At 52.0% G+C, this 19,991-nt stretch overlaps 1 protein-coding gene across 3 annotated transcripts in view; it reads left to right on the plus strand.

Annotated features, from left to right (window-relative positions):
* SYT13 (synaptotagmin 13) overlaps positions 1 to 19,991 on the plus strand; it is a 45,405-nt gene that overhangs the window by 20,984 nt on the left and 4,430 nt on the right. The window contains exons 1-6 of one of the 3 annotated variants that reach the window (XM_041773322.1): positions 8,419 to 8,466; positions 8,578 to 8,661; positions 8,750 to 8,975; positions 12,078 to 12,212; positions 13,698 to 13,999; positions 18,424 to 18,553. In XM_041773322.1, the coding sequence (XP_041629256.1) occupies positions 12,101 to 12,212; positions 13,698 to 13,999; positions 18,424 to 18,553 (544 nt within the window). In that variant the 5' untranslated portion in view covers positions 8,419 to 8,466; positions 8,578 to 8,661; positions 8,750 to 8,975; positions 12,078 to 12,100. Of the gene's footprint in view, positions 1 to 8,324; positions 8,338 to 8,418; positions 8,467 to 8,577; positions 8,662 to 8,749; positions 8,976 to 12,077; positions 12,213 to 13,697; positions 14,000 to 18,423; positions 18,554 to 19,991 lie in introns of those variants that run through there. The other 2 variants (XM_041773323.1, XM_041773321.1) reach the window with 2 other exon arrangements.

Here is a 19,991-nt window from a genome sequence, read left to right on the forward strand (position 1 = left end):
ACATGGGCCACAGGGACCACCCACATTACAGCCGTGCTGGGGAGCTTCTTAGACATGCAGGTTCCCAGGCTCGACCTAACACCTCTGAATCAAACATCTGGGCTTTCGGGTTTCAGAAAAATCTGAATTGTTCACTTCGGCAGGTGGGAATTATGCATATCCAGTGTGAGAAAGCAGCACCTATAACCCAGTTCCTTCGATCAAAGGGTGCGTAGAGGGGTTGGGGCAGTGGGGCCACCCAGTGGCCTGGGCATCAGTCTCCATGAAGGAAAACACCAGTGAGCAGTAAAGTATGACTGAAGATAAGAGGAGGTGGAGAAGGGGGCAGGAAGTGGGGCAGAGCGGTCGGTGTAGGGCTCTGGAGTGAGTCTGCCTGGGTTTGACTCGAGCCCCTCCACTCACCAGCTGATGGTGCTTCCTATCTGGAAAAGAAAATTGATCCTAGGAGCACTTCCTGATAGTGTCATTGTGGGGATTCAGTGAACAAATATCTACACAGTGCCGGGCCCAGGTGGGCAGAGCCACAAGGTGGAAGAGGCCGGGACTCTGAGTTTTGAGAAGGTCCGGTAGACCTTTTAAGACTATAAGAAACCAGCTTTTCTTGTGCTCGGCCATATAGGTGTGGGAGTTGTTTGTTACACAGCAGTGAGCATGGCCTGACTCCTACAAGGCTGTTAACAAGTAGCCTGTTAGCTGTAAAGCTTCAACCAGTTGTAGGGGTGTGCAGAGATGCTCTCTCGAGGGAATGGGCAGTGGGGACCAAGCCTTTGGGTTGGTGAAGAGCCTCTATGACTTCACCCCAAGTTCTCTTTGGGAGAATTGTATATACGACTGGAAGGAATTCCCACTCACAGTCTCGGCCTCCAGGAGTTGGTTCTTTCCCAGAAGCAAAATGACTATTTCTCGCCATTAACTTCTAGCTTGACCTGATGGACTTACTGCCCATTGTCCAGACATTAGGGAGAGAGTCCTGCTTCTCTACTAGGGGAGAGCCTGTGTGTGTGTGTGGGGGGGTGCGGTGTTGGAGGCAGAGCCAGTGTCCTGGAAAATATCTCAAGTCATAAAATAGACAAGGGCAACTTTTCCTTCCTGGTGATAATTTAAAACATTTTCATCCTAAACCAATCGCATGGCACCAGATACAAAAAGGCACATTAATTTTAATGATAGAATTAGAGATTTCAGGAAAGATTCCCAATTGCTCCAGAAGACTTTCCCTTTCCCTAGAAGATGTATTATCTTTCTCTGCCCCTAGAGCTGCTTTGAAAGGAAAGTTGAGAAACACTGATCTGGAGACCACTGGATCCTAAATAGAAGTCCATAGACAACAGTTCTGAGCTGGCTGTATTAGGAATCACTTGGGACCCTTGCTGAACACTCAGATTTTTTTTTTAAAGATTTATTTATTTATTCATGAGAAACACAGATTGAGAGGAGAGGCAGAGACATAGGCAGAGGGAGAAGCAGGCTCCTCGCAGGGAGCACGATGCGGGACTCGATCCCGGATCCGGGCATCATGACCTGAGCCAAAGGCAGGTGCCCAACCGCTGAGCCACCCAGGGGTCCCAACACTCAGATTCTTACGCCCATTTCAGAAAGCCTAATTCACCAGGTTGGATCGAGGTGTGTGTGGGAGGGGGCAGGGGTGTCTCTATATCCACTTCTCTCTAAATTATTAGTGAGGTACAGTTCACATGCAGTGAAATGCACATATTAGAAGTGTATAGCTTAATCAATTTTGACAAATATTTATCCCGTGGGCTTGTAACCACACCTCTAACATGCCTCTTACAATTCACCTTTCCCAGAAGCAACCGCTGTTCTGATTTCTATCACCACTGATCAGTTTTACCTGTTCTAAAACTGCTTGTAAATCAGTGTTTCTCAGTCGGCACTACTGACGTTTTGGGTTGGATAATTAATTCTTTGTTGTAGGGCTCTGTCCTGTGCATTGGAGGATGGTTAACGGCATTCCTGGCCTCCACCCAGGAACAGCCTCCACTTGCCAGTTGTAACAAGCAAATATGTCTTCAGACGTTGCAAATGTTCCCTGAGTTAAGCACTAGTGATAAAAATTGAATTATGCAAAAAAAGGAAAAAAATTGAATTATGCAGTATATATTTTTATGTATCGTGTCTCCTTTCACTTAGCACATTTTTGTGATTTTTCTCTATTGTCGAGCACACAGATAATTTATTTCTTTTTATTTTTGAGGACTATTCCATCACAAAACTATGCCACAATTTGCTTAACCCATTTTCCTGTTGATGGACATCTGGTGATGCCAGCGTGGGGCTGGAATGAGTAAAGTGACTAATATTTTGATTGTCTCTGGATGAATACCTATGGGTACAATGGTTGGACCATAGGGTAGATAGAATTTGTCTGAAAGTACAAGTTGTCCAAAGTGGTTTACAATTTTCTCTTCCAAGCAGTGTATGAACATTCCCATGAACTCCCATCCTTGCCCGTACTTGATATTGTCACTCTTTTGAAGTTTAGCCATTCTGGTAGATGTGTCATAGTTTACATTTTTTATGGCTTCTTGGAAAATTCTCCCAAACAGATGTATTAGTTGTATAGTGCCACCTAACAAATTATCCCCTAAATTAGTGGCTCAAAATCACACCAGATTGTAGTTCCTGAGGGTCAGGAATCCAGTCCTGGCATAGCTGGGTCATCCGGCTCTGGGTCGCATTGTCCAGGGCTGCAGTTATCTCAGGGCCTGACTGGGGAAGATCTACTTCCAAGTTGTTGGCAGCATTCAGTTCCTGCCAGGCCTTGCCACCTGGGTCTCCCCATGCTCCCCAGACAGCTCTCAACATCACGGCCTGCTTGTCAGAGGGAGCAGACAAGATGAAATCTCATTCTTTTGTAACCTAATCTCACACGTGACATCTCATCACATATTCTATTCATCAGAAGCGAGTCACGAGGTCCAGCCCACAGCCAGGGGAAGAGAATTACACAAAGGGGTGCATACGAGGATGTGAGGGGTCCTGGAAGCCACTATAGGGCCACCTGCGCCAGCAGCTCTAGTGGGAGAAGCTTGGTCTGCACCAGAGCTGCTCACACCATCTGTGGGAGAAGAACCTGTTTTGTCTTAACACCCATTTACCGAATCACAGAAGAGTTCGGGGACAGACCCCAATGCACGAACCCCACTTTGCATATAGCACTGGTCTCGACCCCAGGGTTAAACAAGTAGTTCCAACATTTGTTGAGGGTTTGTTGATGCTAGCCTCGGTGCTAGGAGCTTTATCTCAGTTCGCTCAATCCAACCCCAGGCGATAGGTGTTCTTATTAGCATCCCCATTTTACAAATGAAGAAACTGGGGGCACAGAGAAGTTAGTGAATCAGACTCAAGATCATATAGCAAGTAACTGGCAGGACCTGGGCTCCAGCCACACCACACCATCTTGTTCTGAAGCTTGAACCACCAGGCTCCATCTGAGACTCTGGGACATGTTAGCGTGCATATCACCAGCCTCAGAGCCCAGAGTGATAGACGCTGGCAGCCTCTTTCTCCAGCCCAGCTGGAGGGGGGCTTTGCTGTGCTTAGCCCCAGACCCCAGCTGCAGCTGCAGTGGCCTGTGTTTGACATCATCCAAATACTCTAGGTTTGACTCTCTCCCCTCTGTCCTCTCCTTTTTTCCTTTTAAAGTTCAAGGATAAGGGATGAAGCCATCTGTCCCCTTTTCTAGCCAGAGTTGACTTCGCCCACCCGTAACGTCCTGGGTGCTGTGATGCTTTAAGATGGATGCCCTAGCACGAAAGCCCAATTTAATAAACAGCCTTCAGGTGGAAAAATTAATCATGTCACAAAAGGGGTCGCCTAACATCTCTGGTAAGGTTAAGCGTTTGTTTACAGATCATTAACTGCATAATTAATTTCTCTTTTTCCAACACAGGCCCCATAAGGGAAGGACAGCGTCTGTCTTGTTCACTTCTGTGTCCCTAACACTTAGCATAGGACCTGGCCTGTAGCAGGGCTCAATAAATATTTGTTCATTAAATGAAGGCTCGCCCCCTCCTCCCCACACCATCTGTTTTAGCCTGGATTAGGAAAAACTGAGCCTGCTCTGAGGCCTCTGTGCTGCTCTGCAGCAGGAAGTGCAAAGGGATGGGGGGGGCATGGGGAGGGCATACACTGGGTGTTACCGAGCCAGCCACCACCTGGCATCAGGGTGATTGCTGGAGGTGTCAGCTTCCCAGAGGTGACTGGAGATACTTTTGGGAGGGGAAGGAAGGAGGAGAGGAGAAGAATACAGGTCTGGCTTCCAGCTCGTAGTGGTCAAGCCCCCCTGACCCCCTAACGTGGGGGTGTATTAAGTCGTGACACAGCCGGGTTGCCCTAGGGCGGGCCCAGAGCGTCCCTGGGCATCTCACAGACCCAGCAGCCCCTGAGAAACCCCAGGGCAGATGGCAAGAAGGGAGTGGGGTGGGCGTGACCACAAGGCACAGTGGGGCTGTGCCCCGTGAAGCTGCTCAGAGTCCACACTCAGCAGCAGCAAGTGGCCCAAGGCCCGGCCCCGAGACAGGTGAGGCAGGGAGAACCTGCAGAGACACATCAGAGAGATCTCCTATCTCTGTACCTGCCATGCCAGCACAGGTCGACGTTCCCTGATTGTTGAATGCCTACCCCACTGGAAGCTTCCCCCTGATTCATTCTGCGTGGGTATCTCCACCCTGGGTTCAAGGGACATTGGAGAGAGAATCCCCACTTCCAAATCCTGCCCGTCTCACCCTGTGGGGTTAGGCTTGAACGCAAGCCCTTGTTTGAGGATCTGCTCCCCTGTACCCCCCTCCTCCCAGCCATTCTTGCTTGTGCTCCACTCGTGGTGCTTTCCCAGCCCCCCTCCCTCACTCCCAAACCTTTTTTCTGCTTCTGGGCCACTGGAGTTCCAGCTGTTTAAAGTGGAAACATAGATGCACCTGAAAGATTTGGTGGAACCAGAGTCTTGAAATGCAATGGATAAAGTTTGTACAAGAGAACGGGGTAGGTAATCAGCCGCTGCTTTTCCTGCTTGAACAGTCATGTAGCAGTCATCGGACTCTGCTCTCTGGCCAGCTATGGCCTGCAAATCACTCTCCACTTCGGGGAGTCATCGCCACGCAGGATCTTACCAGGGCAGGGCAAGGCTAGACAGCAAGCGAGCACGCCCTTGGCCGGGTGTGGGGACATTCAGGAGGTGGGAATGGTGTCCGAGCCCTAGGCGGTTTCTCTACCCCAGTCATGGTGTCCTGGGATGCTCACTGAAAACGCAGGGCATCAGTTCAGGATGCTCTCGGCTACAAATCCCAAAGACCTCCCTCCGAACCAGCCTGAGCAATACGGACAGTACTGCTTGGGTGACTTGAGGGACAGAGGTGGGATACCAGGCTTGGGTGATTCAGGGGCTTAATGACCCCGCCTCCGGAGACACAGTTTCCTTTTTTCTCTCCACCCTGCCGTCCACCACGTCCACGCTGGCTGAAGGCTTGCTTATCCCATAGTCACCAGATAGGGCCACAGGCTTCCTGTCCATCCGGGGAGGGGATCTCTTCTCCTACCGTGAAATGCAAGGCTTTCCATTCTGTCCGGGTTGGCTTTCCAGGACAGGTGCCAACCTCTGTGGTGGAAACAGTACCCGAGGACTGATAGGATCAGGCTAAACAGGTCCCTGCCTGCCACCCCACAGCTGCGGCTGGGGTGCGACTCAGGAAACCTGGCGATCTGGAGGGAGGGCAGCACGGACAGGACGGATATTTGCAGACAGCTGAGAAAACCCCGACTTTGTGCTTTGGGGCTGCACATGAAGCTCTCGTCAGAGCTTCATGTACAGAGTAGGGAGAAAGGCTGACCCAGGCTCTGCGGAGACTTGAGGCAACACAGAGGGAGCCTCAGTCAGAACCGAGCCTGGTGATTATTTTCCTACGAAAAATGCAGAACCGGCCCAATGTGATCAAACTGGAAGGCAATCAACATAGCCCTCTTTCCAAAGTGATTGAACTGGATTTGAAACCAAACGTAAAACCACAAAAGTGTCCCCCAAACCAGCCAAACGACATAGTTCTGGACCCAGCAAGTGACAGGATGGCTCCAAGAAGGCCCTGGGTGCCCAGTAGTCCCCGTGGGAAGCCGAGCACCCTTGTCTGATGAACAGGATGGAGCAGCAGTGGCCCGAACCCGGACGCTGCCATCGTCACGTAGCATCCAGTGTCTAAGACAAACAGGGATTTGTTCTTTTTTTTTTTCTTCTTTTTTAAAGCAGCTGCAGGGCAGTGGAAGTGATGCAAATTTGCAGTCAAAATATCTGGAGGCCCAATCATATACCACTTGTCAGCTGTATGACTGAACTTCTCAAGCCTCTGTTTCCTCGTTGTACGATAGTGTAATTAATATATGTAACTCAGACTTGGATGGAATATTGGAGGTGGGCGCCACTTGGTGGAGGAAAAAAGACATGGGGACATCAGCCCGTTGCTCTGTGTCTTCTTTTGGGGCCTTGGGCTCCTCAGGTCAGGAGCACAGCCTTCCTCCACCCCTATCCCCCCTGACCTGTACCCCGCTTTCCAATGCCCCGAGGTCTAGCTCCCACTCAGGCTCCTCCCTGAAGCCCTCCCCAGCCTCTCAGATGCCTGCTTGCTGCCTGCACGCACCATCCACTCGCCCCCAGACTGCCTGCTGCCTGCTTCTGTCCTGCCCCCCAACCAACTGCCAAATATACCTGTTATTTACTCTCCAGTGTGTGATCGACTCCCCAACTCACCTGTACCTGTGAATAAAGAGCTGTATCTCTCACCTCTTTGTAGCTCAGACTGTGGGAGTGGAACAAGCCTTGAAATCGCCTGTCACTTGGGGTGACAACTCAGAGGGGTGAAATGACCTGCCAGGAGTTGCTCAGCTCTGGCGGTTGGGGCAGCGCCAGAAGCCAGGGCCCCTGATGCCCAGTGATGCGGTCAATGCGGTGGGTGGGGGTGCAAAGGGGACCTGATTTTGCAAATCATACAGGTCCATCTGTGGGGTACTGGTCAGTATGTGTGACAGTGACAGGCATTTTCTGATGGGTGGGTGTTGTGCCTGTAAAGGCTGGAAGGCTCAGGAAGGAGGTCGGAGCCACAGTGACAGTGGGCTTTGGAGCCAGGCTAACTGGGGTTGTAATCCTGCTGCCGCCCGCACGGTCTGCTCCTGGGCAGCTTTGTTCCATTTAAGTCAGAGATGCTTTTTGAGCCCGTACGTGCCAGGGACGCTCAGCAGAGATGGGGATAGAGGTGCCTTTGCTGGTCGTACTGTCGTTTCCAAGAGAGGAATGAGGTGTTTTATCCCCTCTAAGTCCCTTAGGGCGTTGTAGGGCTGGGCAGCAACCTGCACGGTGGCCAGGAGACAACCAGCTCCTGCCTCTGGCCCCTCTGAGCCCTGGGGCACCCCTCATTTGTTATCTAGTTGATGAGGATAGTTAGGAATGCCTTCTCACTGAGATCCAGCCTCCCTCACCAACGATCAGGGACAGATGCCAATGAGGACAGAATGTCCAGGATTTATCCTGGGATAGGCGAATGTCGAGTGTGCAAACACTGTCCACACACACTTTGCAGCAGCGTAAGCTTCTAAGTCCTGTCCCCCTCCAGGACCACATTACCCCCAGCCCTACTCCTGCTCCCACTCCCCAGCCCCTGGCTCATTGCTGTCACTAGAGAGAGCAGCCTTGACCCCTGGCCGGTTTGAATCCCTCAGGTAGAAGATATCTCAGCCCCTAATAGAGACAAAGATAGAAGATTCCACTCCTCTATGTGAGGCAGCCCTGCAGATTTAAAGCTTCACAAGCGAGTGGGCCTTTGTGTAAAGAAAAAGACGCTCTTTCCCCTGGGTGGACTAAGGCCCTACCTCAGGGCATACAGCTGGGCAAGTCGGGCACAGACTGCATTTGCCCCGCTTGCCCCTCATCTAGGCTCCTTTGTGCAGTGCACAAACCATACAGCTAAGCATGGCAGCCCTAGCCATAGTTTCATGCTGCATACTCCCTCTGAGCAGACACCGGGGACACAGAAGGAGGAAGACAAGACCTAATGCCCCTGCTAATGGAGCCCCACGCTAATGGCCAAACAGGCCAACCCATAACAAAACAATAGAAGGTGAGCTCAGTGCTATAAAGCCAACAGCAGGATGTGGTGAAAGGGAGGGGACAGGCATGAGGGAGGGAATTAATTTATAGCAGGCTGGGGTGGGGAGTGGTTTGGGGGGGAGGGGTTGGGGGCCAGAAATCAGACCCAGAAAGAGTTCAGCCTGTTTGAAAAGCAGAAAGGTCAGTGGCTGGAGGGGTGGGAGGGAGGATTCTTGGGCCCTGTCAGAGAGGTGAGTAGGGCCAGGTTGGGCAGGTGCTCATAGGTCACTGCTTGAAGTCTGGATTTTGTTCGAAGTGTGGTGGGAATCCTGGTACTTCTGAGCCACTGGGTGGAAGAGGGAGGAAGGCAAGCAGCACAGGTGACAGTCCCGGATAACCCCTGGGGGCACAGCAGAGGACCAGTGGGCAGCAGGAGGGGGCATGGATGAACAGGGTTGAAATCTCACTCAGGATGTCGTGGTTTCTGGTAGGTTCGGAGATGCCATTTTGGCTTCTTAGGTGGTGCCCCTAAATGCGGAAAGGGACCACAGTCTTCCCTCGGCCTCTCATGAAAGGTCAGGTCACGGCATCTCCTCTCTGTGGGTAGGACACAGGCGGGACCCGGTCCCCTCATGGACTAATCCGAGCGATGTGTGTTTGCAGTTCAATGTTAAGAAGTCCACGGAGCCCGTCCAGCCCCGAGCCCTCCTCAAGTTCCCAGACATCTACGGACCCAGGCCGGCTGTGACAGCCCCGGAGGTCATCAACTATGCGGACTACACTCTGAAGACCACGGAGGAGCCTGCTGCACCTGCCAGCCCCCAGGCCCCGAATGACAGCCGCCTCAAGAGGCAGGTCACAGAGGAGCTGTTCATCCTTCCTCAGAATGGTAGGGGTCTCCTGCCCCTGGTTCCTCTATAGGCAGGACTGGGGGAGGGGGAGGGGGGTGCTGCCTAACAGCGTCTCTGTAGATGCCGCACATGGCCAGGCCCAGCATCCATAGCGTTTGACTCTGGGCAAGCAGGTGGGCCCGGGGCCGGAGCTATGGTGCTTTATTCCCGCAGGTCTATTGTTGCATCGCTTCCCTCCCAGACCTCCAGCTTCCCACTGGGCAGTGGAGGGTCCTCCAAGTCATGCAGAAGAGTCATGATTAGATCGTGGGCTTTCAGCATCATGGGTTCGAGTCTCTGCCCTTTCATGTACTTGCTGTGTGGCCTTGGTCCTGTTGCTAACCTTTCTGGGCCTCAATTTCCTTATACATAAAAATGGGACTGCAGAATTATCTGCCCAGTAGGGCTGTAGTGAAGTATGAATAAAATAACGTATACAAAGTACTCATCCCAGGATGTGGCCCAAAGGATGTAATCACAACATATTGTTATTATTGTGTTTCCCTCCTTCTCATCAGTGTGGACTTCAAGATAGAACACCGTTCAGGGTACAGTGCTGTGCTGGGCTCTGGGGCAGATGTGCAAAGCAGACACATCCCTAACCCAAAGGAGCATGCAGGCTTTCTTTTTTTTTTTTTTTTAAGATTTTTTATTTATTTAATTCATAGAGACGAGAGAGAGAGAGAGAGAGAGAGAGAGGCAGAGACACAGGCAGAGGGAGAAGCAGGCACCATGCAGAGAGCCTGATGTGGGACTCGATCCCGGGTCTCCAGGATCACACACTAGGCTGCAGGCGGCACTAAACCGCTGCACCACTGGGGCTGCCCGCATGCAGGCTTTCTTAAGGAGGCAAGAAATACGGCCGGGAGAATGGATGGCTGTGTGGTTTGGGGGTTTTGTGCATGTGGTTGGACAAGGAGATGGCAGTAGAGGAAGCAGCTCTGACATTGACCCCGATTTTTGTGCATCTCCTGGCCCGGATCCAGCTGTACCCCATGTGGCCAGTGGACAGACACCCTTCCACCCAGACCTGCCCAGGACCATGGTGATTAGCCTGGCATTTCTTGAAGAACAGATTCATGTAGCGCCTGTGGCATGAATGAATCTGCTTCACTTTTAGCCTCCAGCCTACATTTTGTTTTTATTTTAAAGATTGTCTTTTTATTTGAGAGACAGAGAGCATGAGCAGGGGGAGGGGCAGAGGGAGAAGGAGAAGCAGACTCCCTGCTGAGCAGGGAGCCTGATGCAGGACTCGATCCTGGGAGCCCAGGATCATGACCTGAGCCAAAGGCAGACGCTGACAGACTGAGCCACCCAGGTGATCCAACCTGCCTGTTTTAAATAGATAAAAATAGACCCATGGAGAACTTGAGAGCTTAAGCTTGGAGGGTGGGGAAGAGCTTGCATGAGGAGCCTTGTGGGTAGTGATCAGAATCATAATTTCTCAAAGCTCTGATGAAGCTAGGATTGGTTGCTCTCCACCACGAAGAGCAGGAGAGTGTGTCAGAGACTGGAACTTTGAAGAATTCAGAACATTAGCTCATCTTCTCTTTGTCGTCATTCCTCTTTCTTTTTTCCCACCCCGGAAGCCAAGCACTAGCTCGACAGAAAGCAATCAGGAGTTGATTCTTCAGCAGTATTGGCCAGAGGCATGAGGGTGCCTATTGGATATTGTCCCCAGGATGCTGGACATGTCTTGCTCCCAGCCATGACGATCCTCAGCTCTCTCTGGAGCTCAGTGTCCCGTTTCTGGAAGCTGAATCCATCCCTGCATTACCAAGTGGGGCCGGCTTTGGTCTGTTTTTGATTTTGAAGGCTGAGGTCATCTGAGAGCAGAGAGCTCTGGGTGCCAGGCAGGCCCCCTCCTGGCACTGACCCTGCTGTGGTCCTCCGTGCGGCGCCCTTGGAAGCCACATGGGTCCTGCGTGTGTGTTGGTTTTGTTTTACTCATTGGTCACAGCCTGGTCAATCTGTTCCTTACTTAGATGCACCAGGGGAATTTTTCACCACATAACAAACCATTTGGAAGTTAAATAGTCCTTTAAATATCTACTCTCTAAATTTGTTCTGAAGATAAAAAAATTTAAAAATTCCAATTGGCCTAAAGTGGAGTCTGCTACAGCTGCTGAATCCTCTGATTCTTGGAATATGTTTGACTCATGACAGTCTCCCAGATGTTTGGCTCCTGTTCAAATGAGGTACAAAATGAGCAATATTTGTGTTTTTAGGAACTTCTGAATTAAAGATATGGTCATTCATTCATTCATTCATTCCACAAGCATTTCTTCAGCCTCCCCTGAAGTCCCACCACAACCCCTGACCCTCCCCAGCATCCACTTGCTCCCTCCAGCCTCACTCTTTGACACTTATCTCCAGCCGTGAACACCAGAGGAGCAGGGATTAGACTCTGGGACACGTGGAGATGGGCTGGGCTTGGCTTGCCTGAAACAGGGTGACAGGGCCACACAGGCCGTGACAATTTCCCTTACTCAAAGCTCACTGTGGGCCGGGCCCTGGGTCATGTACTTTCCCCGCCTTACTTCATTTCATGCAAGTAACTCTAGAAAAAAAGGGACTATGATTAACCCCAGTGTAAAGATGAGGAAACTGAGAAGTCACTTGTCCAGGGTCACGTAACTATCACTTGGCAGCTCAAGTGTGACAGCAAAGCCCATATCTTGGCCACTAGGCTATGACCATCCTTCAAACTATAAACCCAGGGGTGCCTGGATGGCTCAGTTGGTTAAGCATCTGCCTGCAGCTCAGGTCATGATCCCGGGGTCCTGGGATCAAGCCCCGTGTCGGGCTCCCTGCTCCCCGGGGAGCCTGCTTCTCCCTCTCCCTCTGCCTGTCTCCCCCACTGCTTGTGCTCTCTCTGTGTCAAATAAATAAATAAATAAATAAATAAATAAATAAATAAATATTAAAAAATATATAATCCCAGGACATCAGGCGTCACTCTGGTGTGTCCACCATGACTTGGCACTCAGCCAGAGAGCCTTCGGTTTATATTCATGGCATAGGTGGCAGATGGGAAAGACATGATCTAGAAGACAGGTCCCTGGCGTGGGTGGCAGTGATGGCCTTACCTCTCTTACCAGGTGTGGTGGAGGATGTGTGTGTCATGGAGGCCTGGAACCCAGAAAAGGCTGCCAGTTGGAACCAAGCCCCCAAACTCCACTACCGCTTGGACTATGACCAGCAGAAAGCAGAACTGTTTGTGACTCGTCTGGAAGGTATTACTTTATTTGACTCTCATGGGCTTCCGTGTCCGTCTCCCCCGTAGGAGCTGGGCAGGGGGGATGAGAGCATCTGTGGCCCGAGGGAGCACTCTGTAATGAACGAACCCTGAAATGTGTGTATAGTTCCCAGCCCCTCTCGTATAACCTCCAAAGTGGAGAATCCTGGTTGGCAAATATCCTTCCCCCAAATGGGGATTCGGGTACCAGGCTCCTTCTGTCAGGGGCTCCGTAATCCTCCCAGGCCTCCTTGTCATCTGAACCTAGCAGGTGGAAAGAGAGGGAGAAGAGGGAGAGAGCACAACCGTCCCTTAAAAGCGTGCATGACCTGCACAGAACATGCGTCACTCCTGCTCGCCCCTGGAGCTCGGTCACATGGCCACTGGCTGCCAAGGAGCCTGGGAAATGTGGCTTAGCAGGTGCTCGGCACAAAGAGGAAGGGGGTTTTAGTGAACAGCTAGCCATACCCTGCCGCAGGTGCCTTTGACATTGAATGGGGCTTTGTGCCAGATGTGGAGGGGATTCTGAATGGGCAGCAAAGCTGCTGAAATCCAAGAACTGGGCAGTCTTTCCGAGGGGGTCAGGATGTCCCTGGTCTCCCTACCCCACCAGTTCACTTTACCATCAGCAAACAAAGCTGAGGCTTTGCAAAGGAATTGAGGTTAACAGTGGACCATTCTATGGCTCCTGGGAGCTGTGAGCAGGAGAAATTGGCCTTCTGTATTAAATTTTCTGTTTCTAGGGAGTGTTTCTCCTTTTTATGTTCTTTCAAGATTTTTTTTAGCATTTTCACATACTTTATGACATTTGGTCTTCACAACAGTCCCATTTAGCAGATTAGTAACTGAGGCCTAGCAATCAGGTGACTTGTCTGAGATCACTCCAGCTATTGGTGCCAGAGTCAGGACTAAACCCCAGTTCCCCTGGAGCTTGGTGGAAAGTTCTAGCAGGACACATGGCTTCAGTTTTTCACCTTCTCTTCCTGGGAAAGGTCAGCTACCATTTCCCAGGGGATTATTGAGCAGCCAGCCAGAAGAGCATCACGGGTACAAGTTTCTGGATCAGTTCACACTGTGAAGCGTTAAAAACACCCAAGTTTAGAATAAGAGAATGACAGAGGTAGTGGCCAAGCGAGTCGTGTCACCAGTGGCTATGTGGTAAATGTTTAAAGGACAGAACAAACAGGTACAGTATCAGAGCACAGAAGTCATTAGAGGTTTGTGGGGCCTGGCATCCCATCCCTCATAGGCAGAGGGTGGGTCTCTGGGAAGCACCCCATAGTGTCCCTGTGGTCTGGGGACAGTGTGTGTGACACTGGCCACCTCGGGGGAGCTGCTGTTTCTGAGTCTCACTGAGAGGTGATTCCACAAAGCCACGGTGGTCAGCCTGAGGCTCTCAGACCCTGAGGTTGCGACCACGAAGCCAGACCCGGCAGCTCGGGCCCACCTGTGCTTCTCCCCTGCCCTGTCTCGTTGGCTGCAGCTGTGACCAGCGGCCACGAAGGAGGCTGTGACTGCTACATCCAAGGCAGCGTGACCAACAGGACCCGGACCGTGGAGGCCCAGACGGCTCTGAGGAAGCGGCAGCTGCACACCACCTGGGAGGAAGGCCTGGTGCTCCCCCTGGCGGAGGAGGAGCTGCCCACAGCCACCCTGCTGCTGACCCTGCGGACCTGCGACCGCTTCTCGCGCCACAGCGTGGTCGGGGAGCTCCGCCTGGGCCTGGACGGGGTGTCTGTGCCTCTGGGGGCCGCCCAGTGGGGCGAGCTGAAGACTTCAGTTAAGGTAGGGTAACCCCTTGCCGGGAAAGGTGAAACCTGGTAGTGGAGCTTGGGGTGGAGGCACTGGGCCAGCAAGTTTCACAAACCTTCCCAGTGTGTGGGTGTGCGTGATGCGCACGTGCAAGGAAGATTGGAGTGGTGAACCGGGTGGAAGGCTGGAGCAGACGCATAGCCCAGGCTGTGGAATTCCTGGTGTCTGCTTTTGCTTCTAGCTTGCCATGCAAAGATGCCCCTGCCATCATGGAAAACGTGTTATGAGTGTATTGGCTCTAACGCTGACAGTAATATCCCCATCTGAGTTCATGGACGCTCCCTGTGTCCCTCCTGCGTGCCACGCACTGCACCGGGGATGACACCACATAGAGCCCGTCTCTCCATAGAACTTACAGGCCAGAGGGATGCATTGGAGCAGGCGAGTGACGATGAAAGCAATGATATTGGACCTGTGTTGAATCCTAGGACATCTAAGAGAGGCTAATGTGAATGAAGTGCCCTGATGGAGGGTTCTGGAAGGCCTGGTGTGAAGTGGTGTTTGTGTTGAGCTTTGAAGGACGGACTGGGTTGGGGCAGCCCCAGAGCTCAGAGCTCTCTGTGGCCACCAGCCCTGGGATGGTTCTCCCCACGCCTCTGCTGCCGGGGGAGCCGAGAGTGGATGTGAAGGGTCTGCCGAGAGGCTGCACTGTTCAGAGAGGGGTCCCTTGGGAGCAATCTATTGTTCCTCACAGGCTGGGCAGCGAGGGGTTGGAGAGGTCAGGACCCTAGGACAGTGTGTGGTTATTTAGGCCCTCGGGTCAGGGCCTGCCACCATGGATGGAACCTTCTGGGGACCAGTCTCAAGCAGCTGGTCAGTGCCTCATCGGGAGACCACCTAGCCCACAAAGCCCTACTGCCTGGCCCTTCACAGAAAGCATTCAGTGACTCCTGTGCTCGAGTAATAAAAATACTAAAAAGGGCATTAATTTTCGAGTACTCACCATCTATCAATTCCTGTGCTTGGAACGTCACTTCAGTTCTTTCTCAAAGCAGCCAGGTGGAAACGACGCTGTGACTCATTTACAGACACGGGGACTGGGGCTTAGGGTGGTTGGGTAACCCACACAGGGTCACCCAGCTGGGACGCCACCAGCTCGGCCTTGCGGCCAGGTTGGTCTGGCTGTAGGTCGGGTGCTGTGTCCTCGCCACGGTGCCATGGAAGTGCCCTGCTGCACGGGAGGCCCCATTGGCCACAGCCTTTCCTGATGGTTCCGGCCTATGGGGACACCTGCCCCCCCTCCTTTCTGCTACCATCTCTTCCTCGCCTTACTTTTCTTTCTTTCCTGGGCTCAGAAAGTCAATAAAAATTGACAGCCATTCTCAGCTGGAACCAGGCTGTTCCGAAGCACGCTCTCTAATGAGTGTGTGATTTGGGACTTGAGCAGAATCACAGCCGGGGAAGAGGATCTGACACATTGGTTTATTCAGCTGGTAAACCAGCTTTCTCTGGAAGTGGAGGGGCTCCCGCAGGGCTTTGGAGACTTTGGTGCCACGGGGGCCGATCTAGCCTCTCCAGGGGGAAGTCTTGGATGGGCTGTCCCTCCCTCCTAGAAGAGCAAAACATGTTCATTCATCCCAAGAATACCTTGCCGGTTTCCAGCAGGTGCCAGGCCCCATGCCAGGAGCGGGGACACAGCGGTAATTAAGAGGAAGCCCATCCCATCACGGCGTGCTCACTGTCCTCAGCATCATACTCATAGGTGCTACCGTGCCACAAAGACACCCTCACACCCTCGTGGCCCGCTAGCCTGCTTCCACGCTTGTGAGCGATGTCAGAGGCAGCATGTTGGCAGATGTAGGCCCTGGCACCCCAGGCGGGTGAGGGTGGGTGGGCCTGGCCCCAACTGGAGCGTGTGAGCTAATGTGAATGAGGTGGGTGCAACCTTCAAGTGGCTGCGGCCCCGGAGCCTCTCTCCTCTAGGCCAGAATGGGTTAACGGAGGGGCTGTCCGTGCCCCAGTCCGTGCCTCAGCCAAAATGTGGCATGTGCGTCACCAAGGATCATGGAGCAACCCACTCCAAGGGCATCTTGGATGACTCATGGAGAGCCCAGGAGAAAGATGGGGGCAGGGTGAGGGTGAAGGAAGCCTTATTTTTGTCGGCAGGTGCTTGAAGCAGCAGAGCCGAGGAGGTAGAGGCTGCTAAGATCGCCGGGCTCTGGTACAGCCGGTGGGGCTCATCCGGGGCTCTTGACAAGCCCTTCACCAGCTGACGGGCCCAGACTCCTCTCACCTGGCTTAGGGGAGACAGGACGCTGATGCTGGATTGTCCCCAGCTACAGCCCAGGCCAACCGTGGACCTCTAAGAAGTGATCTTGAATTGGGAGGCTGGGGCCCATGCCAGCACTGCTGCCACCCCTCTGGGTGCCCAGACAGGTCCCTGGGCCCACTTCCTTCAGTGTGGAATGAGACGTCTGAAAAGCCCCGGGTTAGGACTCGGGCTTCGGTGTCAGACTAGACCTCCGTTCAAGGCTCGGCTTTGCTACTTCCCTTACTTTGGCTACGTGACCTCAGGCAGTGACGTGCCCTCTCAGAGTCAAGGTCTTCTGCGTAAAACAGGAATGAGATTAGTGTCGCTAGGGTTGTTGTCAAGATTCAGTAGGATGTCTCACTCTTCTTTCTCACAAGTATTTGATGTGTGTCAGCTGGATGCTACCTGCTGGGCAATGGCTTTGTGGAGCTTCCAGCCAGTGGGATAGATGATGCAATTGCACCTAGCACATAGTAAGTGTTTAATTAGTCTTAGCTGCTATTATTCCTGTCATTGCCAAAGTCCCTGGCAGCTCCTGAATCATTTTGTCATGTGACCTAGTTACTCAGGGCCTTTTGAATCACTGGGTCAGGTTGAAGACATTCTTTCCCCCAGAGGAAAGGGGTGACTGGGCAGAGGGCTGGCCAGCCTCATCCAGACCCCCTCCCAAAACCCAGACTGACTCCTCTTCATCCAGAAACAATATTCCCACTTAGTCATCTCAAAAAGTGCTGGTTGGGGATCCCTGGGTGGTGCAGCGGTTTGGCGCCTGCCTTTGGCCCAGGGCCCGATCCTGGAGACCCGGGATCGAATCCCACGTCGGGCTCCCGGTGAATGGAGCCTGCTTCTCCCTCTGCCTATGTCTCTCTCTCTGTGTGTGTGACTATCATAAATAAATAAAAATTAAAAAAAAAATTAAAAAAAAAAAAAAGTGCTGGTTGTCCTTCCTTGATGATCGATGGTGATAATCTCAGCGGATAGTTCCACGGTGCTTACTGTGGGCCGGGCCCATTGGCGGGATATATTATTATTCCCATTTTACAGACGAGGATCTGGAGGCATGGGGAAGTTAGGTAGCATGCTGGAGGGTGCACAGCGAGGGAATGGTATGACTGGAGCTCAGCCCCAGATGGTCTGGTGCCAGCGTCTATACCCTCAGTACCAACTTGGGTCAGTGACAGACATCTGCCTCCTGGGGGGCTCTTTGGGTCATTTATGTCCCTCGGTGGGTTTGTTGAAATTCCAAATTCTTTTTTTTTTTTTTTTAAGATTTAACCATTTATTCATAAGAGAGAGAGAGGCAGAGACATAGGCAGAGGGAGAAGCAGGCTCCTTGCAGGGAGCCCAACGTGGGACTCGATGCCCAGACCCGGGAACACTCCCTGAGCCAAAGGCAGATGCTCAACCACTGAGCCACCCAGGCATCCCAAAATTCCAAATTCTTGTAGGAATTTCAGCAGAGATGCTCTAAAGCCAGAGACGGAGGAGAGGCATGTTGGACGCTTCGCGGAGGCATCCGTTACCTCCCGCAGAGTGTGGTTATTGCCAACAGTCTCTGGGGCCCTTCCTACCACTGCATGCCCAGCTTTTCTGTTGACACAGTTGGCCATTCTGTTGACCTAGCAAGGCCCTGCTCAGCATTCGTACATCACATTATTGACTCTCAGCCCTACAGGGGCTGGAAAGAATTATCTTTTCAAACAGAGTAATGAATCACAACTCCCCACTGCCCCAGGAGCCTGACCGGTGGATGCGATGGTTCTCAAACTGTGTCCCCTAGAACCCTAGTATTCTATAAAGATACCCCAAGAGTTTGTAGGGGTGGTGGTAGTGAAGGGTCAGAAGGGGTCCTGGCCTTCTGCCCCTGCCACATCCTAAGTGTCATCTCTTTGATCTGTTTTCTGTGTTGGGTTTGAATACTTGATATTCAGAAAATCACATTTTGTGCAAATGAAAAGTTCTTATTAAAGCACATGCTGCCCATAATTCCTCTGTGCCCTCCTCCCTTCTGCGGGAAGGTACTGTTGGTGGGTAAAAGGTTTCTGTTGGATACAAGTCCAGTATGACCCCAGCCTCAGCTTTAGTTGATGGGTCAGCAGCCACCCCTAAATGCAGCTCCCCTGCATCATCCTCTCTCCTGTTTCAGGAGCCATCTGCAGGAACTGGAGAGGTCCTTGTGTCCATCAGCTACCTCCCGGCTGCCAACCGCCTCCTGGTCGTGCTCATTAAGGCCAAGAACCTCCACTCGAACCAGTCCAAGGCGCTTCTAGGAAAGGGTGAGTGAGATCACACACTCTTCTTTAAATTCATATCATGTACCCCTGAGCCAATCCCTTTCTCGGGCCTGGGTACACCCTACCTAGAGCTCCCTACCTTGCAGACCCACATGTGAAGAACCAGTCTTACTCGTGATCAGAAGAAACTAAGGATCAAACCGTAGCCACAGAGAGGAGTATCTGGACTGTAGCTCAGCCTGTCACCCCCACTGGGCTGGATGCACCTCACTGGTAGCTGTCAGGAAGGCCAGGCTGCCCTCCTGTCTTAGCTCACCATCACTGTGTGCCCCACACCCACCCCAGTCTCTTCTTTCTTCTCAGTTTTTGCCAACCTGCCACCCCCACACCAGCTGAGTGTGGGTGCTGACAGAAGGTGTGTGGGTGCATGGGCTGAGGCTGCCCGAAGCTAGGGCGTCTATGCCCCATATACCCAAGTAAGCATCTCTTCAACATTCTGGAAGCCTCAGTTTTTCCTTTTGGATCCCCCAGCACAGACCTCGAGTCTTGGGCACCAAAGAGGCTCTCTTGTCAGAGCAGGAAAGCAAGCAGCGCTGGTTAGCAGCGTGATACCTGGCCCCAGAGCCAAGTGTTCATAGCAGGATATAAATAAACAGATATTTATAGCAGGATACAAATAAAGAATTACCACCGCATTCAGAACCTTTGAATTTGGGGCAAATGAAATCAGAAGAGCTGGTCTTGCCTACAGAGCCCCCAGCCAAAGTGTCAGAATTCAGTGCCTTTCCTCATCCCCTCCAGACAATTCTTTGCTTCCTGGTTTTTTTTTTTTTTTTTTTTTTTTTTTTTTTACAGCTCCTGTCAGGACAATTACAACACAACACTGTCTCTCAAATCTATCTGCTGAAATAACAAAGTAGCCACCCGGGGGTGATAATTATAGCCATAAATACCGGGGAACAATTATTCTCGCATTAGCTTCAGGAACCTTGACTAATGAAAACATAATCCAGCTTCTGAGCCTTGTAGTGTTCCATGCAAGCTTGTCCTGTGACCTGTGCTGATGTCCTGGGGGGACAGCTCTAGTGGTGCAGTACCTGTAGGGGCCAAGGCAGTCTGCCCTCACCCTCACCCTATGAAGCTGGGGTGCTCAAGTAAAATTTATAAACCAACAGAAGAGAAGAACTAAACCAACCAGCAGGAGACCTTCTATCTAAATAATCCACAAAAATGCTCGGATGGAGAACCGATGGGATGAAGGCATGGGGATGGCTCAGTTTTTCTGGTCTGAATTGAAAATCATAGCTGCAGTATACCTGAGCCATTATTGTGGACCTGGTTTGATGTGGGACATGAAGACACTTGGAAGGGTGCATGGCAAGTTGCGCTTCCAGCCTGACCCAATCGTGGGCCACCCAGTGACTACCCTGTTGTATTATAGTGTTGTTGGTTTTCCACACTACAGTCTAAGATCTATGGA

The sequence above is a fragment of the Vulpes lagopus genome, chromosome 11 (genome assembly GCF_018345385.1).
Source record: "Vulpes lagopus strain Blue_001 chromosome 11, ASM1834538v1, whole genome shotgun sequence".
Lineage (NCBI taxonomy): Eukaryota > Metazoa > Chordata > Mammalia > Carnivora > Canidae > Vulpes > Vulpes lagopus.